Raw genomic sequence first — 26404 nt, forward strand, 5'->3', positions numbered from 1 at the left:
CGGGAATGAAGATAGACCGGGAATGGAGCGGGTGGGGCGGGGCGGGGCGGGGCGGGGCAGGGGCGGAGCCAGGGCGGGCTCGGGGCGGGGCCAAGACAGGCTAGGGGCGGGGGCAAGGCGGGCTGGGGCGGGGCCAAGACAGGCTGGGGCGGGGGTAAGGGAGGCTCGGGGCGGGGTAAGAGGGGCTCGGGGCGGGGCCATTCCCGCCAGGGCTCAGGGCGCAGGCGCGGTGGCGGCGGTGACTGTGACGGTGACTGTGACGGTGCGTGGTGCGCGCGGGCGGCGGGAACGGCCCGGCTCGGTCTGCCCGGGATAGCCCGGACCGGACAGTGCCCCTTAAACCCCACTGGGACAGTCCGGGACCCGTGCGGGTCCTGCAGCCTGAGGGGATCCCGGCCAGCCGTGAGGGGTTCCCGGTGCAGCCCTGAGGGGATCCCGGTGCAGCCCTGAGGGGATCCCGGTGCAGCCCTGAGGGGATCCCGGTGCAGCCCTGAGAGGATCCCGGCCATCCCTGAGGGGTTCCCGGTGCCGCCATCCCTCTCCAGGCGGGTCCCGGTGTAAGGCAGGGAATGCTGCCAGGCACGGCTTTTCCCAGGATGTGTTCCTTGAGTGCCAGGCACAGAAATCTGTGAATATCTCGGAATATCCGAGCTGGGATGGACCCACAGGAGCACCCAGCCGACCCTGGGCCTGCACACACAGCCCAGCAATCCCTTCCTGCTCTGACAGCTCTGTCTGAACGCTCCTGGAGCTCACGCTGCTCAGAACGCTTCATATTTATTTATTTGGATGGTTTCTGCTTTTGCGTTCATTCCCTTGCTTTATTCCTGAATGTGTTTTACTCCTTTTTTGCTGGAGCTTCCTCTATAAACTCCGGGGCGTGGAGATTACCTGGATGCCCCAGAGCCAGATCAGAGATCTCCAGCACATGGCTGCCTGTGTTTGTTTGGTCTAAGAGTTACAGAATTAAACCTGTGTTACCGTGCAGGATCCACGGAGAATTTGCTACTGTAGAAGATGTCTTGCTGAAACACAGAAAAGTGGGTGAACCTTAATTCCTGAGTGTTAAATCTTTTCTTTCCACTTCTTAGGAGGATAAATTAAGAAATGGCAGAAGCAGTTTTTCACCCCCCGAGAAGGAAAAGAAGAGTTTTTGAGTCGTATGAAGCTCCCTTTCCTGTGGATGTGGGGGGGAAGGATTTCAGACTGTGCCAGGCTGAGATCATTAACAACAATGTGATCGTGAGGAACCCCGAGGATATTGAACAGCTCTACAACAAGGTGCTGCACCCTGTTTGCACAATATTTGTTGTATTTTAAATGCAGGTAAAACATAATGCTGGTTCAAATCTGCTGCCTTTATGCTTTCCTGCCCCTTCAGCCTCCCATGATTCTCCATATTTCCCTTCTCTCCTAAAATCAGTACAAAAAAAAGCATATTCTGTATCAAATGTGGAAAGTCTTTCTTATCCAAGCAAATAAATTTTGGAATGAAGTGACATTGTGAGCTAAGAAATGGCTGGAAAGCCTTTATGTTTGTGTCTCCTTTCAACGTTTTATGCAACATTTCAAAGCATCTTTTTTGTAGCACACAGGGAGTTGAAATAGTAATGTTTTATAAATGCTTGTATAATCTTTTTCACTTCAGAGTGATTTATTCCTGTGTAAAATGAGCTGTGTTAAGTTTTTTGTGTCTGAGTACCATTTCAGCAGCATTCTAATGCAGTGGTATCTCCTTGGTTTCAAGTGTTGTTTTCAAACATTTGTGGGAGATGTTGGCTGACAAATATTTAGAATCCAGGAAAAAGACCCAACTCTCTTCAGGCTAAATGGGATTTAAACACTTGGTTAAATCAGGTGTTTGATACCGAACCTGTCACCAGCAGCTAAACAAGCTTAGGCAGAGCCAAAATGCTGCAGGAGTTCAGCTCTTTGTTCCAGCTGATCTCACCATTCCACACTCTGTAACTGGGAAAGAAAGCAGTTTTTGTGCCATGAGATAATTTGGGTTTTTCCTGTCCTTTGCAGGGCTATTTTGGAAAAGGGATCCTGTCCAGGAGCAGGCCAGTGTTCAGCATTTCAGATCCTCTGCTGGAGGCCAAGTGGAGAGGTAAATGGGGGCTGTTTGTACCTCAGCACTGCTCTGGTAGCTCCTCTCACCTTTCCTCACTCACTGAAGGTATATTTTTATAAATTACCTGCAGAAGGATAATCTGCTAGATTGGATCAGGTGAAGATTATATTTCTCTCCACATCTCTCATGCCTAGGAAAAATCTAACAATATGAAATCCATGTGGATAATTCCTTAGTGCATTCTCTCAAACCTTCGCTAAATTGTTGCTTGGGAAGACTGAAGTAAAGGGATCATCCTGGGGCTTTCCCCCTCTTATTTTCCTGGGGTTTAATCTGCAGAATTTGGTGTCCATGAAATTATGAGAGAAGAATTGGTGAAGTTTTCAGTCTGCTCTTGGCTGTTTCTATAAAACCTCATTTTTTACTCACCATTCCCATGACACTGAAGTCCCAGAGGCCATCACTGGATTTCATCCTGTCCTTCCATAATTGTCTGGAGGAAAAAGTGTATTTAGTTCTTCTCTGTACAGGCTGCTACATTTGTACTTTTCCTAGTTCTTTCATGTCCCTGCTTGAAAAGTGGGACCAAAATGGCTTTGAGGACTGAAACTGGGGACAATTCCTATGCTGCAGATCACTGCATCGATCAATATCACACAAAACCATCTTTATATAGATGAAACAATGTCTGATTTTTCTCTACACAGGTGTTAACACAAACATGCCCATAATTACATCTCAAAAGTAAGTTAATTTGCCTTTTTCTTGGTGTTTTTAGGAAACACATTATTCTGGTTTCTATTTCTCATATTGGGTGTCAGGTTGTTGGGTGTATAAATAATGAGGGTGACTTGCTTCTATTTCTTCTCTCATTTATATTATGTATATCTTATATATTATAATATATATAAAATATTATAGATATTTCATTCACAAATCCCTTTAGAAGAAGTAGAAATGGGGTAGGGGATGATGCTCAGGGTGGTTTTTCATGTCAGCTTGTAGGTGTTGATTACTGAATAGAAGCCAAGGCTGAGTGCATGCATCAAATGGGTAATTAATTAATAACAATCACAAGCATAATAAACATTCTTCAGATGAGGAGCAGGAAAAGAAGTTTCTGAGGCAGGCTTTGTCAAGTATCTCTTCCATTTCCATAGGGAATTTTTGTGGTATAGCTGAAGCAGCTCTTGAACTTGTATAATACATTGATATTTTACTTGTTTTAGGTATCAGTTAACATCGGTAGTTTGTACTCTTTGCAAAACAGAGTGCTGGACCACATATTTGTTTTTTTCTGATTAAACAATGTGTAAGTTATTAAGCATGTGCAGCTGAGTTACTGAGTTGGTTTTAATCTTATGATAACTAAAAAAATTCACTTGAATTTGAAAATTATGCTCCTGCAACCCTCGATTCTAGGTAAGAAAAACAGTAACCATATTATTACTATTGCTGCTGCAGTTACTACTGCTTGCAGATACTGAGCATCAATAAAAGTGATTTTATTGGTGCACAAAATGCTCTGCCTCAGTAGGCAAGTGCAAATTAAATGCTAATTAAATGATAGGACAAAGAGGAATGTCTTTTATATAACAAAGAGCACAGCACTGAATTATCCGGCTTTATCAGGAGCCTGCAGGGGGTCTTGTATTTGTGTTGACACATGGAATTTGCATTTGATTGTCTTTGTTACCTGGGCTGAAATTGCTGCCTGAGGATTTTGTTCAGGGAAATAAAAAATGCTGTACAAGATTTGCACTTTCACAGAGTGAAGTCACATTTCAACTGGATATTAATGTTATTTTCCAAGAGAAGGAACTGAAAAGGCACTAAAAACTGTCATAATTGAAAAATATTAGAAATAGTTGCTGAAAGTTGTCAGTGTCTCATGATGGGATTATTGTCATTTCTCAGGGATACAACTGAGGGTTTGGTTTCTGCTGGAGATTTTTCCACTGTTGTTTCTGCTGTGCCATTGCTGTTTCCAAGGCAATTAAAGCAGAGTTTTGCAGCTTCTGCTCTCAGTCCTTGGCTGTATAAAAGCTCAAGTGAGAGGGCTCTTGTTCCATGTTTAAATCCTGCAATTCCAGCGTGGTTTTGTGGGGAATTCAGGCTTAAGGCTTTCATGGGAGAAGGGACTTTCTGCCTGCTGAGGTTCCTGCTCCTTGAACCTGCACAGCAGCTGGGGCAGGGCTCAGCAATGGTGTTTGCTGCCTGAGAAATTGAAAAGGCCAAACAAAGGCAGAGGAGGCAGCAGAGTCCTGATGTTCATGAAGCTCCCTAAAAACCTGGAGCCTCATTGCATCGATCACATTTGTGCCCAGCAGCTGCTGAGGGGTGTTTGTGAACTGTGACAAACCTCTGGGGGTTTCAAGGTGTTAATGAAAGGATGGAATCCCTGGAATCCCTCATTTCTTGTGTTCCCCAGGTACCAGCGCCGTGTGCAGTGGGCTAAGAGTGTCCTGCAGGAGCAGGGCCTCGACGACTGCTCCGTCACCAAAATCCTGGAGAATTACACCAAACCCCTGGGGCTGCCCTTCTCCAGAGGGGATGGGGCTGAACAAACTGGGGACAGCTGCACCACAGGGGGCCCAAAGCCAGGAAATGCAGAACTGAGCTGGAAATCTGCTGGCAGTGAAGGAGCCCAAAGCCCTGAGGGTCAGAACGGGCGCTACGAGGGAGGGGATGCAGCCGTGGGTCCTGGCAGTGGCTCCAGGGAGCAGGAACAGGGGGATTCCAGGGAAATGGCTGAAGGCTCCTGCCACAGGGACCCTCCTGTGCTCTGTGGCTGCGAGGTGAAGCAGAGCCCTGAGCAGAGGGCTTGGGAGGGGATGGACTCAAGGGAATGTGCTCCAGAATATGTGCTGGTGCAAGACGAGGAAGAAGGAAGCTCCTGTCCTGATGATGATTCCATTCATGCACAAGAGAATGTAAGAAAATATCCTGATCTTTTCAAAAAAGCTACTTTCAGAATTCAGTATTTTTTCCACTTCAACGTTTTAATAATAGTCATTTTTTCTTGTAGCTTGTCAAGAAGGAAGTGTTAGTGTGCAGAAAAAACCCATTTAGGATTTTTGAGTACTTACAACTCAGCTTGGAAGAGGTATGTATCAAATACGTGCAAATTAATTGCTTTTCATCTGAAAAAGTAAACCTTATCTATGTTACAGTGTCATTTAAAGCATGTTTCTAAAATACAGGGTCCTCCTGTGTCTCCCAAGTACCTGGATTGTCTTAGTCATTAAACTTAGCTTTAGTAAGCTGTGATAATTCCATGAGATGGCTAAAAAGTAGGGTCCAGTCCTGTGTGCTTTAGGTGAGTAATCCCACTGACACAGAGACCAGTGACAGGACTTTAATATAGAAATACCAGGAGTACAGTGTCTATATGAATCCTGTTTTGATTTTGCTGCTTCTAAATATACTTCTGTGTTAGTTTTAACACCATGCCTTCAGCAGGGATGGCATTGTAGAAAATTAATTAATGAAGCCTTTGTGCTTGCAAGGCTTTGTGTATAAACTACAGGAGGAATGTAGCTATCAGTTAAACTGACTCTGTTTGTTTCTTCAGGCTTTTTTCTTGGTGTATGCTCTGGGATGTTTAAGTATTTATTATGGTGAGGTAAGACATTGGATTAATTTTGGATTACTGGGTATGCTTTTTCTCTGAATATGGTTTGGTCTGAATCTTTACCTCTATGGCAGTGATTTGTTCTGTTAATTCTGGAGGAGGAAATACCAAACAGAGGAATTGAGAAGATTTTCTTACAAGTAATGGTATTTCTGTTTAGGAAATGCAGGTCTGAAAGCTTTAAGTTTACCAAGACAAATAAAATTAAGCACTGTCTGCCTGCAGAGAAAGGATTTGTGTTGCAACTTAGGTGGGAAATACAGTAGAAATAATATGGTGAATAATCACACTTGAGATGGCAAATTCATTGGAGCTTTAAACATTAATTCTATCAAGCTATTATTCATGTAATGCCATAATAATTCAAACCTGTGCTTTTAGTTTAAGATTTGTCAGCCTTTCCTTTAACAGGGGTGTTATGGGAAGAGAACTGCCTAAAAGACCCACTCAGTGGAGCACCAGCTTCCTGTCTTGAATTTAGGGGTTTTGTGTTTTAGTGTCTGCAGCTGGTGCTCTGTGCAGCAGCCTGTGCTATTTGGTATTTGGCTGCTGTGATCACAGACATTTGACACTTGGCTGTGATATTTGGCTGTGCAGCAGAGCAGGGCTGGTTTGTGTCAGTGCACTGACCTTGCTGTGTGCTTTGCAGGAGCCCCTGAGCATCGTGAAGCTGTGGGAAGTGTTCAGTGAGGTGAAGCCTGATTTCAAAACCACCTACATGGCCTACCACTACTTCAGGGGCAAGGGCTGGGTGCCCAAGGTGGGGCTGAAGTATGGCACAGATCTCTGTGAGTACCTCCCCAAAAATGGGATCATTTCCTGCTCACCCCTCCAGGCAAGGCAAAGCTCCAGGCCCAGAGAGGAGTGCAGTGAGGAGCTGCAGGACAGGAGCAGCCTTTGCTGCTTGCAGTTGGCAAAGGACATTTGGGGTTAGCAGTGAAGCTGGGATGTGAGTGGAAAGGAACATCCCATATCCAGTTGGTGAAGAGACAGCTTGGAAGGTCTGGTGTGCTTCATGAGGTTCATCATTCCTACAGGATTGCTCTGAAATTCACTTCCCAACTTTCTCTGTCCTCTTTTAAAACCATCTCCTGCAGTGTTAATGTGATAGTCTCTGAGTAACAGGTTTGAATCCAGATCCCAATTCACATTAAAGTTCATGCACCTCATTCATCCCATCTAAGAGAAGCTGAACTTCTGCTGAACTTACTGCTAAGACTGGTTCTTTGTGTGGGGCTTCTGGGGGAGACAGAGAATGGACTTGGCTTTTTTGATTATTGGTTGGAGATTTAATATTACAGAAGTAATTAGTGGTGTCCTTGCTAAGGAATTCAAGAGCTCCATTTAGCTTATGTCAACATAAGCAGTGCAGTAATGCCTGTTATTACAGGAGAATGTGCATTGAAGTGAGATATTTTTGGATGTGTGCAACCCAGCAGATGTTTTAATGAAGTGGTGACACAGTCTGGGGGTTGTGCTGAGCAAGTCCTTTAGGTCAGTGTGTAGCTCTGGCTGGATTCATCATCCCTGCTGAAAAATTCCATCAATTGCTAATTCCTCTGCTTCTTCTGCCTTACCTTTGACCTGCCCTGAGTCACTCTGCTGCTCTTGCCTCTCTCCACTTGCTGGGACAACCTCATTCTGAGCAGAATTCAGAAGAGTTGAAGTTTTGTCTTGTGTAATTAAAATTTACCAAACATTAGTCAATATTGATGGGCCCTGGTATGAAACTGATTGAAACTCTGATCTAACTGAGGTGTTTCTCTTTCATTTCAGTGCTGTATCGAAAAGGGCCCCCCTTCTACCATGCCAGGTTTGACACTCATGTTTCTGGCTCATGCCTTTGCTTCCAGTTAAATTTCACTCACACCAGTTTAGCATCTTCACTGGTTCAGCACATATTCATCACTCAAAATACGTTGCCAGCTGTGTTCACACTGGCAGTGTGAAAATCCTTTTAGCAGAGGAGCTAAATGACACCATTTCTTAAAATTTTAAATAACAGGTATTAAAAATTCAAAGTTGCAGTGGATTTAGTACTCATATGATGGTGCACTCAGGAAAATAATTGGATTTTTTAATACTGATTTAGGAAACTGTGTGGTCTGGGTAATTTATGTCATTTGGGAGAACTTTTAAGGGATGATAATTGTCTTTATTGTCTAATCTGGTTGAACTCCTAGGTAATAAATTTGTTATAAATGTCAGCTTGGCTTTAACAAAGAGAATGCTGCAAACATCAGAAGGCTGGGGAGTGAAGGCACCATTGGGCACATCTACAACTTCAGTATTTCTCCTCTTTTTCTTATAGAAAAAAAGACTGAATTTCACAGCTTGCAGCCTGCAAGCTGGCAGATTGTTTAATGCCAGTCTTTAGCCTCTAGTTCTTGAGCTGTCTTCAGAAAATGGCAATTCCCTTTCTGTGACTCGGCCTGCCTGCTGTGTTTTCCAGTTACTCTGTCATTGCTGAGTTGGTGGATGATAATTTTGAAGGTTCCCTTCGCAGACCCTTCAGCTGGATGTCCCTGTCTGGGCTGAACAGAACAACTGCAAATGCTTCTAAGGTACTAGTTCTGGGGTAAAAACAGCTTTGGGATGATAAAGTTTGGCTCCAAAGGGCAGGACTTTGAGTGAGGCTGGGAAGAGAATCTCCCTGCTGAAACAATATCTTGAGCTGCCAGTAGTTTCCTCTGTCAATATTCAGGTGAATCCTTGAAGAATTATTATTAAATAATAATTATTAAAGTTCTGCCACCTATAGGAATATTAAAAGTTGTGTGAGGAACAGCAAGAAGACCCGAGTGACACTTGTTTCCCGATTGCCACTTCTGTTTTTAAAGCCCTTTCCATCTCCCAGGATTTTCTTTTGAGCAGTGGGACTGAAATTTCCCTGAGATTTTCTGTGTGAGCCTCAAGGTGCTTCCACAATCCACTGAACTTCCTGTGTTTCCTGGCTGCCCCTAGGAGCTCATGCTGTGCTATTTGATCAGACCTTCTGACATGACTGCAGAGGAGATGTCAACCCCAGAGTGCATGAAGAGAATCAAGGTTCAGGTGAGTGGTTCCTGCTTTTCTGCAGCTCCTCGGGAGAACTGTGCCTTGTTCTTTGCCTTGATTGGGGTTTTGTACACATGCCTGCAATCAAATTAAATTCCTTCATGCCCCAAGTCATGAAAAGTGAATTGCAGGATCTCTATAGACTTAAAATCTCCTAATCTGAATGTGAATGTTGCTGATGCTGTACATGTAAGCATTTGCATGGGCAAACAGGGATTTCTAAAAAACCTGTGGAGATGGCAGGGGCTAAGATAAGTCCAGAAATAAAAGGGCCAAAGTGTGAGAGTTCAGCTCACTTCAGGAACAAACACAGTCATCTACTAAAATACCTCCCTGGTCACATAATACACATCAGTATTACAGACCTAGTCCCCATCCTGGCTGATTTCCTGTAGCTTTGGGGTTTTTTCCATAAGAATTGCTGGGTTTTATTTCAGGAGCTGATTGTGACTCGTTGGGTTTCCTCCCGTGAACGCAGTGAGCAGGATGAATTTTAACTGACTGCACAAGAAAACCCCACTTTAAAAAGCACTTCTTGTTGATTTTACCTGATCCTGGGATGAACTGTTGCCTCAGTACATTTCCTACCAACATACTCACTTGGTGGGTATAAATGCTGTTTAAAATGAGGTGTATCATGTTCACTGGAGAGAATGTTTTACTGTAAAATGTAACTGAACAGACGAAAGGGAAAAAATTAAAGCTGTGTCCCAACTCAAAATGTAAAATAAAAGATAGAAAGGTGCATGTTTGAGTGGTGGCTTCACTGCAGTCATTAGGAATGGTATTTCTGATATTGTGGCAGCACAAACGTGACTTCACAGTCTTGGCAAATTGAGATTTGGATTTGGGGAGAGGTTGGGTTTTTGCAGTTGGGATCCTGGAACTTATTTTTACAATCACAGTTCAGAATTGAGAACTCTTCCCAGAATTTAAATTTATCCTGGGGCCTGGGCACCTTTCCCCATCTGGGTGAGATGTGTTTCTTGCCTTGGGATTTGCAGCTTCACTTTCAGGTGTCTGAATTCCCACCTTGGCTTCTTTCCTTTACCATGCAGTTCAGAATGGAACGAGCAATCTTGACAGGCAAAGAGGCTGGATTTATTTGTTGGTATATTTATTAGTAATTAAAGGAAAGGAAATGAACAGTCAGACAGGGATTTGGGATTTCAGCAGCACACAAGCACATGTTCCCTTTTCTTCACTCAGTAAACAAATGTGACAGGAAAAGGCCATTTTGGTTTGCTACAGCTGAAGTTCCCACACTCATTTGTAGAGCTCTGAAGTCCACAGCAGTTCTGATTTCTGGGGTGAAGTGTCTTTGCAGAACAGAGCACACAGGGAATGCTAAATCAGAAAACATTTTTGCACAACAATAGTTCCCATGGAAATTCTGCGCTATGTCCATTGTGTGTTACTTCACTGGAATGCACAAGCTCAGTATCCTGATCCCTCCCCGAGGTGCAGGGTGAAGTTAGTGCTGGTTTTATCCACACTGAGCCTTAAACCTTGAGCTGGGGAGCTTCACCCCTTCCTTTCCCACTGCTACTCCAGCAAGCTGTGGTTTGCAGGCACGCTGTCCTGCTCCTGCTCAGCCAAGGGCACGATGTAGATGTCTCTGTGAGCCAGCTGCTGGTGCAGGGTGAGGTACCTGGAGGCCTCCCTGGTGTGGGGGAGCAGGAAGCTCTCGGTGAACTGGGCTTTGCTCAGGGGCTCCCGGCCCCGGCCCTGCCGCACGCGGTTCACGAAGGCCAGCGCAAAGGTGAAGCAGTTGTGCTGCTGCTCCTCATACCTGGGGACACAAACACTCCTCAGCAGGGCACCCCACTGCCCCAAACACCTCCTCAGCAGGGACTGCCCCACTGCCCCAAACACCTCCTCAGCAGGGACTGCCCCACTGCCCCAAACACCTCCTCAGCAGGGACTGCCCCAAACACCTCCTCAGCAGGGACTGCCCCAAACACCTCCTCAGCAGGGACTGCCCCACTGCCCCAAACACCTCCTCAGTAGGGACTGCCCCAAACACCTCCTCAGCAGGGACTGCCCCACTGCCCCAAACACCTCCTCAGCAGGGACATTCCCACTGCCCCAAACACCTCCTCAGCAGGGACTGCCCCACTGCCCCAAACACCTCCTCAGCAGGGACTGCCCCACTGCCCCAAACACCTCCTCAGCAGGGACTGCCCCACTGCCCCAAACACCTCCTCAGCAGGGACATTCCCACTGCCCCAAACACCTCCTCAGCAGGGCACTCCCACTCAGCACCATTCCTGGGGAGTGTTTACTCAAGGAACACGCTCCAGGAACTTCCCGTGGATCCCAGTGGTTCAATATATTCATCACAAGTGGTTCTTCCCAGCCTGAACTCTGAGCAAAAAATGAGTGGGCTGCAAGGCTTGATGAAAGTGAGTTCTTATTTTTTATACTTATTTGGCTTTTACCTTGTTAACCTTTGCTCTTCCAGCTATTGTTACCAGCTCTTTCCTGCAGCCCCAGAGTTAATTGTGTGCCACCACGGGTGTGTGGGAGCTCATTTAAAATCCTTCTATCAGTTGTGTTCTCTACTACCCCTCAGTAAGTGAAAAGCTATCAAGAAAACCAGAATTAGGCTTGGCCTGAACCCAAAGGAGTTACAGGATTAGTTTGGTGCAGTTCCTGTCCACTGAAAAAATAAGCAGAGGATTTAATTAAGAGTTGTTTTCAGTTCAGTGGTCACTGGTGTGGTTGTGGAAAAAGGTCCCTGTGTCAGGAGGTGGCAGATGGAAACCAGGGAAAAGCCTGGAGAAGGGATGCACACATCTCTGACCTTCTGCCTTTTTCATCAAGACAGTTTTAATATTACATGGAACTGTAAAAGTGGCATGAATTCTGATGGCTTTTCCTATTCTGTACACATTTTAAAAATCTGTTCTAAATCAAATTTTCCATCTCCTTTAGGGAGGTAATATTTGATTCCTGAAATTTTATAGCACATAGAGAATTGCTAAAAAATGCCTTTGATTTAATGGGTTTTTTCTTTTATATCATGGTTACATTAATTCAGCGACACCCAGGCTCTGTTACAGCTGCTCTCACTGAGGGACAATCCCAGGACTGGTGTTTTCCTGGAGAGCTGCTCTGTCACCATCAAGAGCTGGAAATCAGCCTGGTTTCCATTTCTCACCACTGATATCAAAAACAACAGCTGGGCAAGAATCCCATCACTGTGCTCAGCCTTTAAATGCAAATACACCTCAAACTGCTGAAACCTAGAAAAATAGTTATGGAATTGTGCCTGGACTTTTGTACTCAGCAGCATGCAGGTAACGTTTCATTGAACTGGGGCTTTAATGCAAAATTCCCCAAAGCCACCTCTTGCTTTAGAGCTTTTACTTAAAATTCAGAACATTCTGTCCAACCAGGCCAGGCTGAGGGTGATCCAGGCTGGGCTGCCAGGAATGTGTGTCCCAAAGGATAGCAGGCTCTGAATGAGCCCCAAACCTCATCCCAAACCCCCCCCCAGCTGTTACCTACACACCTGTGAGGGAGCCAGGCCTCTTCCAAGGAGAATTCCTGCAGGAGCTTGTCCCAGTGCTGCAGGAGCTCCCACATGTCGGGCTGCACCAGGGGGATGCTGATGCACTGCTCCCAGCCACTGGCAGCCCTGTGCACACCCTCCTGGTCGTAGTTGTACACCACGCCTGCAAACACAGCAGTGGGCTGCTGGGGAGCACACACAGAGCCCTTGGGGGGATTTCTGACTCAGCTTCCCATCAGCCCTGTAGGAAATGCAGGCCTGGCTTCTAGCAAAAACATTTTCACAGTGTGGTTTGAAAAAAGGTTTGGCTCTTTGAACAATCAGACCTGGCTTTGTGTTAAATACACATCTGATTTCCAGGGTGGGCCTAGCTAGGTAGAACCCAATAGGATTTTTAATGTGGCTTTTAAGAAATGTTTTTTAATTGGGGGTGTTTTTAGAATTAGCAAAAACCATGTTAAAGTCAATTAAACTGTAATTCCTTTAAAGCAAGCCTAGCCTTTCATTCCAGGGGTGGAAGGCGCCTGTTTGTTCCATTCAGTGCCTGTTATTAAATGGATTTGCTCTGGAGCTCTGCTGCAAGGTGAGCCCATTCCCAATGACCCCGTGCTGGGATATTCCGAGCTGGAATTCCCAGGGCAGCAGGGGTGGCAGCTGGGGTGGCTCCTGCGGGGTGCAGGGTGCTGCTTACCCTGGGAATTAGTGATCCCCACGTGGAGGTCGCTGTGCCCGTCGTAGCCGCTGCAGGAGGAGCAGAGGGGCTGCTGAGGGACATGCGTGTCCCTGTCGGGCCCGGCACACGCACAGCTCCATGGACACCCCAAAGGGTGACTGCAGTCCCGGAGCGGCTGGGAGCCCTGTCCCGTCCTTTCCCCTTCCTTCCTATTCCCAGTCCTTCCCTCTCCCTTGTCTTCCCATTTCATTTCCTTCCCCCTTCCTTCCCTTCTCTTTTCCCTTCCCTTTACCTGCCATCTCCTTCCCCATTCCCTCCCCTTCTTCTGCCCTTTTCCCGCCCCATTCCATCTCAGTGCCCGCCCTCTTCCCCTCCCACTTCCATTCCCTACTCCCTTTCCCCTCCCATTCCCCATTTCCCTCCCCTTTCTCCCCCCTTTCCCCTCCCACGTCCATTCCCCATTTCCCTCCCCGTTCCCCATTCACTCCTCTTTCCCCTCCCATTTCCATTCTCCACTCCCATTCCCCATTTCCCTCCCCGTTCCCCATTCACTCCTCTTTCCCCTCCCATTTCCCGCCCCGTTCCCGCTCCCGCAGCGCCCTCTGGCGGTTACTCCAGGAAGGTGCCGTGGCTGGGCCTGATGAGGAAGGCGCGGGGCTGCCCGTGGCCGTGCCGGAAGGGGCTGCGCAGGCGGACAGGCGCGGCGGCCAGCCCGGCGCAGCGCAGGTCCCCGCCGCACGCGGGGCAGCGCGGCGGCACGCGCCGGCAGTACAGCAGAGCGCGGCAGTGGCGCACGCGCAGCAGCGCCATGGCCCGGCGCGCCGGCGAACACCGGCCGGCCGGAAACGCGCCCGCGGGGCGGGGCCGCGGCCACGCCCTCCGCGCCGCGGAACCTCCGTGCGCGGCGTGAGGAGCCGGCCGGGCCCGGCGGTGCGGCGGCACGATGAACACGAAGCAGGTGACGTGCAGGTGAGCGCGGCCCGGCCGGGCCCGGAGCCCTCGCAGCCCTCACACACCTCCAGCCCCTGCCCCAGCCTGCACAGCCCGCTCGCGCCGCTCTTACGCTCCCACGCTCCGACCGGGGCCGGCCCGCGCCGACCCGGAGGTCGTGGATGCCCCCCAAGCCACCCTTGTCCCCTCCCCTGCGCCGGCCCCGGCCCCGCGCTGTCCCCCGCAGGCTGCCTGGGGTCCCGACCCCGCAGGGTGCCCGGGACACAGGGGGATCAGTGGGGAAAGGCTCCTCCAAGGCTCCTCGGGGGAGTTTTGTTCACTGAAAGGGCGCTCAGATAATGGCAGGGGCTGCCCGGGGAGGTTCGGGGTCCCCATCCCTGGAAGTGGCCCTGGAATGCTCTGCTCTGGGGGCAGCATGGGCATCGGGAACAGCTTGGGCTCGATGGGTTTGGAGGGCTTTTCCAGCCTCGGGGATTCTGTGAAAACAAACCAAACCAAGCCGTTCCTGCTGCCGGCAGTGCCGACTCTGACCCGCGCCTCTCCACAGGTACTACTTGCAGGGCGTGTGTCGGGAGGGAAGCAAGTGCCTGTTCTCCCATGATTTGGCCAACAGCAAATCCTCCACCATCTGCAAGTACTACCAAAAGGGGCAGTGTGCCTACGGCTCCCGCTGCAGGTAACCCCGCTCCCTGGGCACCGGGAGGGCTCCTGTCCTGTCAGCTTCACCCCGGGGCAGTCACAGAACGAACAAACAGCACTCGGGGAATGCAATCACTCATTAAATGCGAGTTTTGCCAGAGACAAAAGCAGCTTTCGCCTCCAGTAGAGGAGTTTTGCTCTGGCTCAGTTTCACGGGTTGGTTTGCTCTGTAGAAATTGAGCTTTGGGTTTCACGTGTGTTTTCCATCCAGTTCTTGCAGTCAGAGCAGCAGGTGCTCGTGGAAAGCTGGAAGCTCCTGATGCAGCTCCTGATGAGCTCCTGCTCATCCCGGGGCACAGTTTTGGGGAATTTCATCTCTGCTTGGAGCAAAGTGCCCTCCTCGTGTCCCCCTGGGGTGGTGGGGAGGCTGAGCAGTTCCACAGCTTTCCCTGGAGTCTCCAGGGTAAACCTCCCAGAGGAATGCTGTACGGAATACTGAGCATGTATCCATCAGGGATGTGCCACAGTGCAGCCCCTGGATCCTTCCTGGAGGAGCTCCCTGCTGGCTGAGGAGCCTGCTGGGGTGTCTCCCTGGTCTCGCCAGATGTTTGGGATCCTTTCCTTGCCCGGAGCAGCTGTCGGGTTGGGTGTCCCGGTGCCCTGATCCCGGTTTTCCTGCCGCAGGTATGACCACGTGAGGCTCCCGGCGGCGGGCGGAGCCGCGGCCCCGCCGCCCCCCGCGGCCCCGGGCAGCCCCCGGGCGCCTCCCGAGCACGGCCCCGCCGCCCCGCGCAGCAGGAGGGAGAAGAGGACGCTGGTGCTCCGGGACAGAAGTGAGTGGGAGGCTGCTCTGCTCTCCCCGGGGCTGCGGGAGGGAGGAGGGAGGTGGTGTCTCCTGTGATTGTTGGTGTTTCAAGGCCACCTGTCTGTGGAGTGGCTGTTTCCATCCTGCTCCCTGAGGGATGAGAGGGAAGTGTTTTGTCCACCCTGACAGGAGGATGGAGTGGGGGAACATCAGGCTCTGCTCCCTGGACAACAGGAACTGTTTGATCCCTCAAGCCTGGGGAGCTTAGGGCTGGACATCAGGAAGAATGTTTTCGTGGAAAGGGTGGTCAGGCACGGGGAGTCCTCATCTCTGGAAGTGTCCAAAGGACAGGTGGATGTGGCACTCAGTGCTCTGGGCTGGGTGAGAAAGTGGGGAATGGTGAAACTTGATGATCCTGGAGGTCTTTTCCAGCCTTAATGATTCTGTGATTTTTTTAGTCTATTTGTGACCAGAAAACACCTGAATAAACGCTGTAGTTGAACTTTTCAGTAGGCAGCTTGGGAAAATCCCTATGATTCATGAGCAGAAAGGGCTCAGAGATGAGATTCCATTGGGAAGAAAACTTGAAATTCAGAGAGCAAGGAGCCAGTGGGGGTTGAGAGCAGTGCCCTGTGCTTGTCCCTCCAGATCTGTGCAGCTCCAGTGAGGAGAAGCAGCAGCCCAGTGCCCCTGGGGCTGATGTGTGCTGCAGTGACCCTGGGGACAGCGAGGAGGCCAAGCCCCACTCATACCTGGAGGCCATCTGCAGCGGGCTGGAGGAGCCAGGGGCTGGCGGCAGCCCTGGGGCTGCAGAGCAGCTGTGTCCCTACGCAGCTGCAGGCACCTGCCACTTCGGGGAGCGCTGCCTCTACCTGCACGGGCAGCTCTGCGAGATCTGCGGCCTCCAGGTGCTGCACCCCTTCGACCAGGAGCAGAGGAAGTCCCATGAGATGGTAAAGGGGGGCTGGGAGAGCTGCTCTGCTCAGGGTGTGGCTGGGGCTGCCTGCTCTGAAGATGGGCTTTGCAGAAAAGCCTCTTGCTCTTGATGTGCTGCTTGTCTAGAGCATGGTTCTGACGGTCAAGCCTCGAGCTGAATTGGCAATGATGCTGCAGGTAGCAGCTTGTGGTTTTTCCCATTTCATCCTCATCAGAGACTGGCCTGCAGCCTTCTCCCACAGCACCCTGAAAGTCTCCCAGGAGAATGTCTTTGGGAGGTCTCTGACTGAGTCACCGGCTCACCTTACGGTGCTGGTGGGAGTGGGAATGGGTTGTGGATTGTCACTGCTGGGATGAGAAGTGCTGGAGGAAAACCTGAAATAAGACACTAATTCCTTAACTGGGAAAAAACTAGCATCTGGTGAGTGAATGTGGCCTTAATTATAATCAGAGGAACACCTTGAGTGTGGCACGTATACAGTGAGATGGGTTTTGTTGGGATGTTTGAAGCACCAAATAATTAAATCCCTGTTCTCTGACAGAGATGCAGAAAGGGGTGAATGAAGCACCCTGGCATCTTTATTTCTGACAGCTGAGAGAGCACTGAAGGCTGAAATACATGGTTGAATTTAACGTTCTTTAATTTAAACTCTGACAGTGACAGGTAGGAATGATGCCCTCAGTGAGTGTTCACATTTTCCCTGCAGTAGATCCTTCCCAGAGGGAAATTGTTTTGACAGGCTGGTACTCACAGTGACTCTCTCCCCTGACAGATGTGCATGGCAACGTTTGAGCACGATATGGAGAGGGCCTTTGCCATCCAGGCCAGCCAGGACAAGGTTTGCAGCATCTGCATGGAGGTGGTGTATGAGAAGCCCTCAGCCTCAGAGAGGAGGTTTGGGATCCTGTCCAACTGCACCCACACGTACTGCCTGTCCTGCATCCGCCAGTGGAGGTGTGCCAAGCAGTTCGAGAACACCATCATCAAGTGAGTGCTGGCACCTGAGAGGGGCTGGGCCTGCTCACAGGGGAGTCTGGAGCTGCAGATGGGAACAGAGCTCAGCAAAGCCTGCTCCAGGTGCTGGCCACGCCCAGGACTTGGCTGGGAGAGCTGCCTGCACAAGCAGCAGGATGCACTGGGTGTCCTTTGGTTCCCTTAATTCCACAGCCCTGCATGAGAAGTTTGGCCAGTGGCAGCTCAGCCCTCTCTGACTGTGTGGGCAGAGCTGACTCTGGAACAGCTGGGACCTTGCACAGGTCTGCCCCTTGGCATTGACCTGTGTGCAAAACCAAGAACTCCCATTTTTTCCTGTGTATGTGCTTAATTAGGGGATTTTTAGGGTAAATGTCCCACTAACCATGCTTTTGTCTGTCTCAGTAAATGCCTTTACCTTCTAGCTCTGCAAAAAAATGTGTTCCAAACATTCCCCTCTCATATGAGAGTATTTAAAACATCCAATTAGGGAAGTTTTCTTCTTTGAACATCTCCCAAGTTATGAACATGCTGAAGGTGGGAAATAACTTTTACTCCAAATTTCATTGAAGTGACCATCAACTCCTTGCGTTTCAAAAGGCTGAGACACCTTAATTTGTGGTTTTGGTTTCCTGCTGCACTCACAGAACACAGTTTGTTTCTGTACATTGAGGAGATCCCTGCTGCTTTTGCTGAAGTCCAGAAACAAACACAAGCCCTGGGTGCCCAGAATTGGACAATAGTCCTACTGGAACTCCCAACAAATGCACACAAAGTGCTGTGCTAACATGGGAGGAGGTGACTAAGATCCCCTTTCCCTTGGGAGGGATCCTCACTGCCTGTGGCAGATTTGTGCTGGGTTTCAGTCTGGGGAGGTACCAGAGCATTCTGTGTTTTGCCTTGTTCCTGCAGGTCCTGCCCCGAGTGCCGGGTGATCTCCGAGTTTGTTATCCCCAGCGTGTACTGGGTGGAAGAGCAGGAGAAGAAAAATGAGCTAATTGAAGCATTTAAGCAGGGAGTGGGGTAAGTTCAGCAACCACCCACACTCCTCACGTTGTTTAGCTGCTCTAAGACTCAGTCAATTGCTGAGCCTCTGTTTTTAAACTTAATGTAATTACAGACCACTCTGCAGAGAGCCCCTCCTCTCTGGTCACACTTCTGCTTCACTCTGTGGCTGGATAATTGTAGTTCAGAAATTTAGCCTCCCCATGCTCAGAAATGTTGAAGCTATTCTAGCTCACTTGCCAAAACTGGTTTTGTGTGGCTTCTGTGGATCCCTGAGCCATTAATTGCCTGAAAGGTTGTTGGTGACTGAGGAGAGCAGACAGGGAAGGCAAATGGAACAGTTCCACTGCTCTCAGCTTGGGAATGGGAGGCCAGAGCTCTGGCTGTGTTACCAGAGCATCACTGAGGCTATGGGGACTGAACTGCATCTCCTTCCCTTCCAGCCTGAAGGCAATACCCCTTTCTCTTGTAATTAACTCAGGAAAAAGCCCTGCAAGTACTTTGAGCAAGGGAAAGGAACGTGTCCCTTTGGAGCCAAGTGTCTTTACCTCCACGCTTACCCCGATGGGACCCGAGCTGAGCCTGAGAAGCCCAGGAAGCAGCTGAGCTCCGAGGGCACTGTGCGGGTAAGGAGTGTCTTGCTGTCACCCAAACCTCCTGGCAGGGGCCTCGTGCTGCTGGGAATGGTTCCTGCCATGCAGGACAAGTGCAAAAAGCACTTTATGTTCCTTGGGCAGTTTGTTCTTGGGGACAGAAGGCACCTCTCATTTCACTACAAAGTATCATTGCTTTGTTTTTTCAACCAGTCTAACCTTTCCTCACAGGCATTCTGCCCTTAAAGTTTTCACCCACAGAACTCAAAGCTGCTCTCCTGTGCTGCCACTAAGGGCAGCTGGAAAGGATAAAATCTCAGCAAGTGGTGGTGTGGTGGCTCTGTCCCAGCTGTGTCCCCTCACTGCCTATTGTGGGACACCAGAGCCTGGCTGTCACCCTGAGCTCAAACCCAGCTTTGGGATCTCAACTTGTGACTGGTTTTTAGCGAGGAGATGCCTGCCCTGAGCTGGCTGGTGGTGCTCAGGCAGTTTTTTGTCTGTTGCAGTTCTTCAATTCCGTGCGCCTGTGGGACTTTATCGAGGACAGGGAGAGCCGGAGCGTGCCCAGCGCCGACAGCGAGGTCACGGAGCTGGGGGAGCTGTTCATGCACCTGTCTGGGGCTGAGGAGGATCCCCCTGCTGCCCCCTGAGCACACCCAGCTATTTATTAGCCATGCTTTTACTCTCTCCAGCACAGGTAGAACGATACGTAGCCTGGTGGTTACTTGTGCAGTCCTGCTAAAGTTTTCAGACAGTTTTTATATGGCAACAACAACAAAAAAAGACTAAAATATATTTTAAAAAAAAGTAAGTTGGCTGCATGGAAAAAAAATCCCTTAATCCCAGAAGGGTTTTCTCCCTCTCTGGCCTAACATATGCTGTCTTGTGAGCTGAATGGTAGTGTAAATACAGGTCCAGTGAAAGCTTAAGCTGGCAAAAACTGTTGCTAAATAGAGTGTGGGTGCTTTTGGGTTTTTTTCTCCACTAAATCAGCTAAATGTATAACTACAAAACCCACAGGGATTAATGGTCAGTGTAGGGTTTTCCCCTTTTTTCTCCTTAAAAAGGAGCTGGTAGATTATACCTCAGATAGTACCTGGAGTTCAGAGGAGAGTTTGGTGGCTTCTCTGGGTGTGTGGGTACAGGGCTGGGCAGGGCCTGGCTCTCCAGGTGCTGCCAGTCCAGTTCCCAGCCCTGTCCTACACTAATTCAAATGCTCAGCCAGCAGGGGCTCCTGCTGGAAAGCAAATGCTGCACTGATTCTGGACTCACTGCACAAACTGGAGCTTGGGAGCTGCAGCAGCAGAGTGAGGGGTGTTCTCACTCACCAGGAGCAGCTCTGCAGCAGCTCAGTGCCTCCATTCCCCTTTTCCCCAGCAGTGCTGAAGGCTCAGGAGGCCTGAGGGATTAATGCACATCTCTGCTGCATTAACAGAATTACTGAGTTCCTGCATTCTGGCTTTGTTAAAAATGGGATTTTGGTTGGTGTGGCAAAGGCAGTTTGATTGTGAAATCTGGTACCAGAAGTTAATTCTGCCAAGTCATTTGTATTAACTTTGCAGTTAAACCAAGTGGCTGCTGAGTAACAGGGTGGACACAACTGAGCATGAGCTGTCACTGACTCAGGTCCTTGTAAAGCAAAGTGACACTGAGCAGTGTTTGTAAATACAGATTCAGATGGGTTTGTTTTAGAACAGCTGGGTTGCAATGGAAGGTAGGTGTGGAACTGGTTTGGTTATTATCTATAGCAATAAAAAAGCATAAAAATAATAATTTAAAATGTGTAAGAAAAAAAGGCTGAGAGCAGAAAGGTTTGTAATCACAACCCATGAAGCAGTGATGGTCACAGTCCTGATCCACCAGGGGTGGAAAATCATGAAGCAAAATGTGCTCAGAGAGCCCTGGGCAGGAAGCTGCTGCCAGGTGGGCAAACAGGGCCATCCCTTGCTGGTGACACCAGGATTGGGTGGCTGCTGGGAGGGAGCAGCACAAGCCTTCATCTGGGATTCAAACATCTTCAGCTGGCACCAGAGCAGTGAGTCCAGGATTATCCATCCAGCTGCTGTTGGCATTTCTGGCTCAGGAGCTCCTCCCCTCTGCCCCTGCCAGCTGTGCCCTCTGTTCTCACCTGGAAATAACTTTCCCATTATTATTCCCCGCTCAAGTTGATTTCAGCAGTGCTCACTGCACAGTCGGGGCTGGCCTTGGCAGTGTCTGTAACAAGCAACAATTCCCAGTTTCTTGGTCAGGCTGGCCCAGCAAAGGTCTTAAGTGCAATCAGTGCAGTTGGTCAGCACTAATTACAAAGGAGAAGGTAAATTATCCCTATGAGGATGTCAACACTAAGCTGAATGTTTCAAGGGCACCCAAATACCCCAGAATACTTCTCCAGCCCTCAGCCTCCCACTGAAGCTCATTCCCATCTGCTCCTGAACATACAATTTTTTCTTTCCAGAAAATAATATTGTCAGGAATACACACACACCAAAAAAAAAAAGAATCAATAGAGAGGATGTTCTTTACCTTAGACAAGACACTCCTGATTGACTTTGCCCCAGGAAGCCATGGGGAGTAGACTGAGTAGTAGAAACTAAAAAGATAATTTGTTTCTCAAAGCTACCCAAGGATTTACAGTGTCTGAGTTGCTAAGTTCTACACTCAGCACGTTTCATTTAATTGGACATCAAGTGCTGGTTAAAATAAACCTACTTATCAAAAATACTTCATTTTCTCAAGAAACACATTATCTGGTTAAAAAAATCAATTAAAAATTAATGATTTCTTTTGGGAAATCAGTTAAAGCAAAAACAGCTTACCTCTTCTGGGGTTTATTTCCTTCATGTTTTAATCTTATTATAATGAATTAAAAATTAAGAGATAAAGAATGTTTAGAGAATTGCAGTCCAAATACCAATATTATTAAAAACCATGCAAAACTATATGGAGCAGTCTCCTTCAAGTCTCAATTTACTATTTGGAAGCAAAGCTTATGGGCATTCTCAGTTATCATCCAGGGATTAATATTCTACCCTTGTTGTGTTATAGAATATTCTGAGGACAAACTGGAGGTGATTTCTGTGTCTGGCTCTCCCTTCCTTCCCCAGGAGCTTTGTGGGGTTTTGCTGCTGCAGAGGAGAAGCTGCAGTGGCTGTTTGGGCATTCCAGAGAGAGCTGGACACAGGGACTGCCAAAATTTCCAGCCAAGGCAGCAGCTGTGCCCAGCAGCTTTGGGGTGGAGGGTAGAGGGCAAAGCCAGCCCCTGTACCCACTCTCTGACCCTCAGTACCTGTGCACCCACAGAAAAGCAAAATCCCAAACTGGGCTTCCAGTCATGCCCTAAAAACCACATTTCACCACCTGCTATTTGAAAAAAAAAAACAAACAAACACATTTTTAGATTCATCCACCTATTCCTGTCCTCCATGGAATTCAGCCAACACCAAAAACTCACTTGCACCTCAATAAACAAGAGAAGAGAGCAGAAGTGGTGCAGGGAAAGAGCCTGAGAGCACATCAGGGTGCATGTCCAAAGCAGCTGCTGGAAGATCATTTCAATACAGAAAAATTGTCTTGTTGTGTGATTGGAAATGTAGAGGTTGTTTTATCAAGTGTGTTTTTACTTGCACAGCTACTATTTATCTGTTACTTTAAAAAAAATATTCAGAATGTCATTCCTTGAGTTTTCCAAATGCAGATGTCCTACTCAGAACTGTGGATAACTACATTAAAATGATGACATTGAAGCTTAAACCTAAAATTTAATTTATTTTATTAAAATAAGATAATCAGAGGAACCTTGGCTTACAATAAATGCATTTTCTCAGGAGCAATAAAAACAAAATTAAAACCCAAATCAACAAGAAAAACTGTATATGCTCAGTTTCCTCTTGCTAGTGCATCTCTTGGGTGACAGCTTCCGCTGGGATGCAGCCTCTGCAGGAGGTGGGAGCAGCCCTCAGCCTTTTCCAGCCCCCAGCCCAGCATTCCTCACTCACCCTGCCTGGGCTCCAGGAACAGGTCCATAGTACCAAAGGCAGCTGGGAGGCTTCTCAAGATGACCAAAGCAGGACTGGCTCACGTCCTTCTCTGAGCAGGACAATTCACAACAGATTCCATCCTTTTGCAAGAGTTTTTTCTTCTATGTGCAAAACTATTGCAAAACTATTTTGTGTTGAATTAGCATTTGAACTTATTTCATTGGCTTGGTGAAGCTCTTAGGCAGGAGCTGATTTCCAGAGTTATTTCCTCTTCCCACTCCAGGCACAACTCCCCAGGGTGAGGTGGCACTTGGCATGGGGCAGTCAGAGCACCAGAACATCACCTGTCCTCAGAGCCACCTCAGTGAGCACACAGCAAACCCAGCCAGAGCCACTGCCAAAGAAACAGCCATCGCTTCTGGGAAGGGGAAAATAAGGCTCAAGTGCATCTATTAAAAAAATAGTAATAGATCTCTTGATTTGTAGTCTGTTACCTCTCCCAGAACAAGAGATGGTAGCAAAGGCAATGAGGAGCCGTGTCCCTGCAGGCTGAGAACTGCACGAATCCGGAGCAGCTTCTTTGTACAAGTGGGACACGCAGGATCCTGCTGGAGGAGCCTGACACCGAGGCATGGGAAGCACAGCTGGTGTTCCTGCTGCTGCTCCAGCCAGGAGCAGGGCCCAGGAGCAGTGACAACACAGCTCAGAACACGGGCAGCCTGGTGGAGGTCAGCGTGCACGAGTTGATGTCCTCGGTGTGGGCGGCGCGGTGCAGGGACGGCTCCGAGGCGCTGCGGTTGATTTTGGGTAGAGAGTGCTGCAAGAGCTCAATGGACGACAGGATCTGGGGGGAAACAGCAGCTTAGAGAGCCTTGTGGGACCAGCAGCTCCCTCTGCTTCCATTTAAACGTTCATTCATTCATTTGTTCAATTCTTACCCAATTCAATTACGGCTCTAAGTTTGATTTTAATGCTCCGTGGGGCACTGAAAACAGAGCTGGAGGAATCCAACTCCACCCATCACTGGCAGTGCTGTGAGGGCCTCGGGGAGTTTCAGAGGCCGAGAGGGTGTTTTTCATCAGTTCACAGACATTATGATAATTAAGGAGCATCTAAACCATCCTCCAGGAGAGTAACGGGGAAGGAACTGCATCTTGTGCCCGACATTTAAAAAGAACTTTCTAAACAATGCCTGATTGCAACAGCAAGAAGTTATTTTTCCAGAATTGCTGATGTTTAATTAATGAATTACTCCTAATTAATGAGTATAAGAAAGTACCTTCCCATCCTCACAGCGACAGGAAAAGATAAAGCATCCCTTACCAAAAATTGCCACATGAATTTACATCCCCCAGTGGGTTTTGTGTGCTTGTTCAGAGCTGTGGGGAAGGAAAGGAGGAGTGGCCTCTCATTCCCTCAACCCTACTCTAAAATAAAATGGATATCCAGAGAGATTTCATTTCTATTGTGTGAGGGTGGGGTTTGGCTCATCCCTAGACAGGTCAGGTGTTGAAAGCCTCAGCCTGCACATGCTGCAGGTTGTGCTTCATGGACTTTACAGAAACCGTGAGTCCAACCAAAACACAAACTGCACTATGAATAAAGACAAAAACAGGACACAGGCTGCACTTCCTATTAATCAAAATTTCTATCTGAGCAGGCTCTTGTGTGTGCTAATGGCTCTGTAAAACCTGTGCAGGACATCCCACTCACCTGTGGGAACAGAGGTCGTTCTTCCCTAACTTTCTTCAAGCAATCTGCTACGAGCCTCTTCATGGCTTTGGGGCAGTTCTTGTACAGCTTGCTGAGGTCTGGGGAAGCATAGCCCCGGCCAACCATGAAAATGATCTGCAGAACAAGAGCACAAAAAGCAGCTCACACCAGGGGCCTCACTGTGGGCAGCTTTAGTGCCCCCGAGGTGAGGGAGCCCAGTCCTAGGGGCACCAACACAGCCCTGCAGGTTTGGCTGGCTAACAGGAACAGTACAGCCTGGTAAAAGCTAAACAAATACTCAAAGCTTGGACAACAGTTACTGGGATTTTTCCCCTTAGGAAAAAGCACCAAATCAAATCTTCCTGATGCAGCAGCTGTATATTTAACACCAAAATGGGAACTTCCCGTAACTGCAAGTGTACAAACCAATATTTTACAGCAGAATTTTTACAGCAGTATTTTACAGCAAAAGCTGTAACCTGGAAATAAATTAACAGGGCACTTCAAATGTCTATAAATGAGGATTTTTTTTTCCTTTGAGTAGCTGCACTGTCAATACTGAGGTGAACATTCAGTTACACATGTACAGCTGAAACAAAGCAGCTTGTCAACACCACCTCAGCTGGTTTGCATTTGTATTTGTCCTGCATTTCTCAAGGCCAAGGGGACGTGCCATGGCCAGAAATAAACAGGAGTGCTCCCAGAGGGCTCCTCACCTGATCTCTGTTGTTTATGTGGGAGTAGGGCAGCTCTCCTGTCATCAGCTCATATAACACTATTCCATAGGAGTAGACATCTGACTGGAAGCTGAAGGGGTTGCTGTCCTGCATCCGGATCACTTCAGGGGCCTGGCAGGGGGTAAAAAAACCAAATTATGAACAAAACCAGAAAGCACAACAGGAGGGAAAGTGGGAAGCAGAGACAGCGAGCTCAGCTACAAATGAGTGAGCAAATCTTTGATGAGTTTATCTAAGGCTCTGGAGAAGGTCAGGCAGAGCTACTCCACATCTTATTAAAAATATCAATGCAGTTCAGAGCACACAAAAATATCAACACTTCAGCTGAACAAGTATTTTGCCACTAGAAAAAAAATATTATTTGGATTTGCAATGTTTACTGACTCCTGTTACACCTTACACAGAACTGAGCCTGAGTTTCACCATCAGTTCTTAAACTGGTATCAAGGTTAGAGGGGAAAAATACAAAATTCTGATCTCATGTAAATTGGTACCAAAACATGGTCAGGAAATGGGAAATCCAAACACAAAACAGCACATATTGAAGATCAGGGAAGAAATGCAGGAACATTTTAACATGTTTGCAAAATTATGAAGTTTCCTAAAATAAGCAATGTCAGATGATTGAACAAAACAAGGTGTGAACCAGCAAAAGGACTTTCCCATTGGCTAAGATTTTTTTTTCCCTCCTAAAGAATTCCCTCGGAATTATTGAGCAAAGCACTAAAGTACAACAGCACAAAAACCACAGTAAGGGATCACAGGAAATTCCAAGGAAACAGAAACAACCTCCCCTCTATGACAGCTCAGCAAAGCTGGGCTATAAATGAGTAAAATAAATACACTTTTTTTTTTTTTGCAATGAGCCAATATGCAGGGCTTTTTTTTTTTCCAAGGTCTGTTTCATGAGTAAATTAATTTTAAATCCATTTATAAAAAGTTTGTACAAAAAGCCAAATTTTAAAGTTTTTTAGAAGAAAATAACATTTCTGCTTCTGGAACTTTGTTTCAGGTGATGTGTGTATTTTACAGAGCACAAAACAGTCTTAGCCAAGCATCCTGATTATTTTTAATACCCATTTCCATATATATACTGGCAACCCTAAATGGAGCATGCCTG

The 26404-nt window shown here is 48.0% G+C and overlaps 4 protein-coding genes across 9 annotated transcripts in view; 2 read left to right on the top strand and 2 right to left on the bottom strand.

Moving 5' to 3' along the window:
- The first annotated feature begins 209 nt into the window (after nt 1-209).
- On the top strand, nt 210-9510 carry TSEN2 (tRNA splicing endonuclease subunit 2). Of its 2 annotated transcripts, none has more exons than XM_033071653.2 (12): nt 210-262; nt 1092-1281; nt 2029-2110; nt 2782-2818; nt 4506-5007; nt 5103-5180; nt 5649-5699; nt 6358-6496; nt 7485-7521; nt 8161-8272; nt 8673-8762; nt 9203-9510. In XM_033071653.2, exons 2-12 carry the CDS (start codon nt 1108-1110, stop codon nt 9260-9262), a joined length of 1362 nt encoding a protein of 453 aa, XP_032927544.1. In that variant the 5' UTR covers nt 210-262; nt 1092-1107; the 3' UTR covers nt 9263-9510. The 2 variants fall into 2 exon arrangements, with proteins under 2 accessions (XP_032927544.1, XP_032927545.1); XM_033071654.2 differs by having other exon boundaries at nt 218-250.
- A 351-nt stretch (nt 9511-9861) lies between these two features.
- MKRN2OS (MKRN2 opposite strand) lies at nt 9862-13765 on the bottom strand. The gene is made up of 4 exons (XM_033071655.2): nt 13569-13765; nt 12974-13023; nt 12283-12445; nt 9862-10557 (listed from the first exon to the last, which is right to left on the bottom strand). The coding sequence occupies exons 1-4, from the start codon at nt 13763-13765 to the stop codon at nt 10311-10313; spliced, it is 657 nt and encodes a 218-aa protein (XP_032927546.1). The 3' UTR covers nt 9862-10310.
- Nucleotides 13766-13842: 77 nt separating this feature from the next.
- Nucleotides 13843-22607, top strand: MKRN2 (makorin ring finger protein 2). Its single transcript, XM_033072002.2, has 8 exons — nt 13843-13924; nt 14454-14582; nt 15230-15378; nt 15999-16303; nt 17060-17274; nt 18172-18282; nt 18746-18890; nt 19364-22607. Exons 1-8 carry the CDS (start codon nt 13899-13901, stop codon nt 19505-19507), a joined length of 1224 nt encoding a protein of 407 aa, XP_032927893.1. The 5' UTR covers nt 13843-13898; the 3' UTR covers nt 19508-22607.
- Nucleotides 22608-22609: 2 nt separating this feature from the next.
- Nucleotides 22610-26404, bottom strand: part of RAF1 (Raf-1 proto-oncogene, serine/threonine kinase) — a 63911-nt gene continuing 60116 nt past the window's right edge. For all 5 annotated transcript variants that reach the window (XM_033072000.1, XM_033071999.1, XM_033072001.1 and 2 more), the window contains 3 exons: nt 25264-25395; nt 24548-24682; nt 22610-23678 (listed from right to left, as the gene is read on the bottom strand). In XM_033072000.1, the coding sequence (XP_032927891.1) occupies nt 23538-23678; nt 24548-24682; nt 25264-25395 (408 nt within the window). In that variant the 3' untranslated portion in view covers nt 22610-23537. The remainder of the gene's footprint in view (nt 23679-24547; nt 24683-25263; nt 25396-26404) is intronic.

This window comes from Catharus ustulatus, chromosome 13 (genome assembly GCF_009819885.2).
Source record: "Catharus ustulatus isolate bCatUst1 chromosome 13, bCatUst1.pri.v2, whole genome shotgun sequence".
In the NCBI taxonomy this organism is placed as follows: Eukaryota; Metazoa; Chordata; class Aves; order Passeriformes; family Turdidae; genus Catharus; species Catharus ustulatus.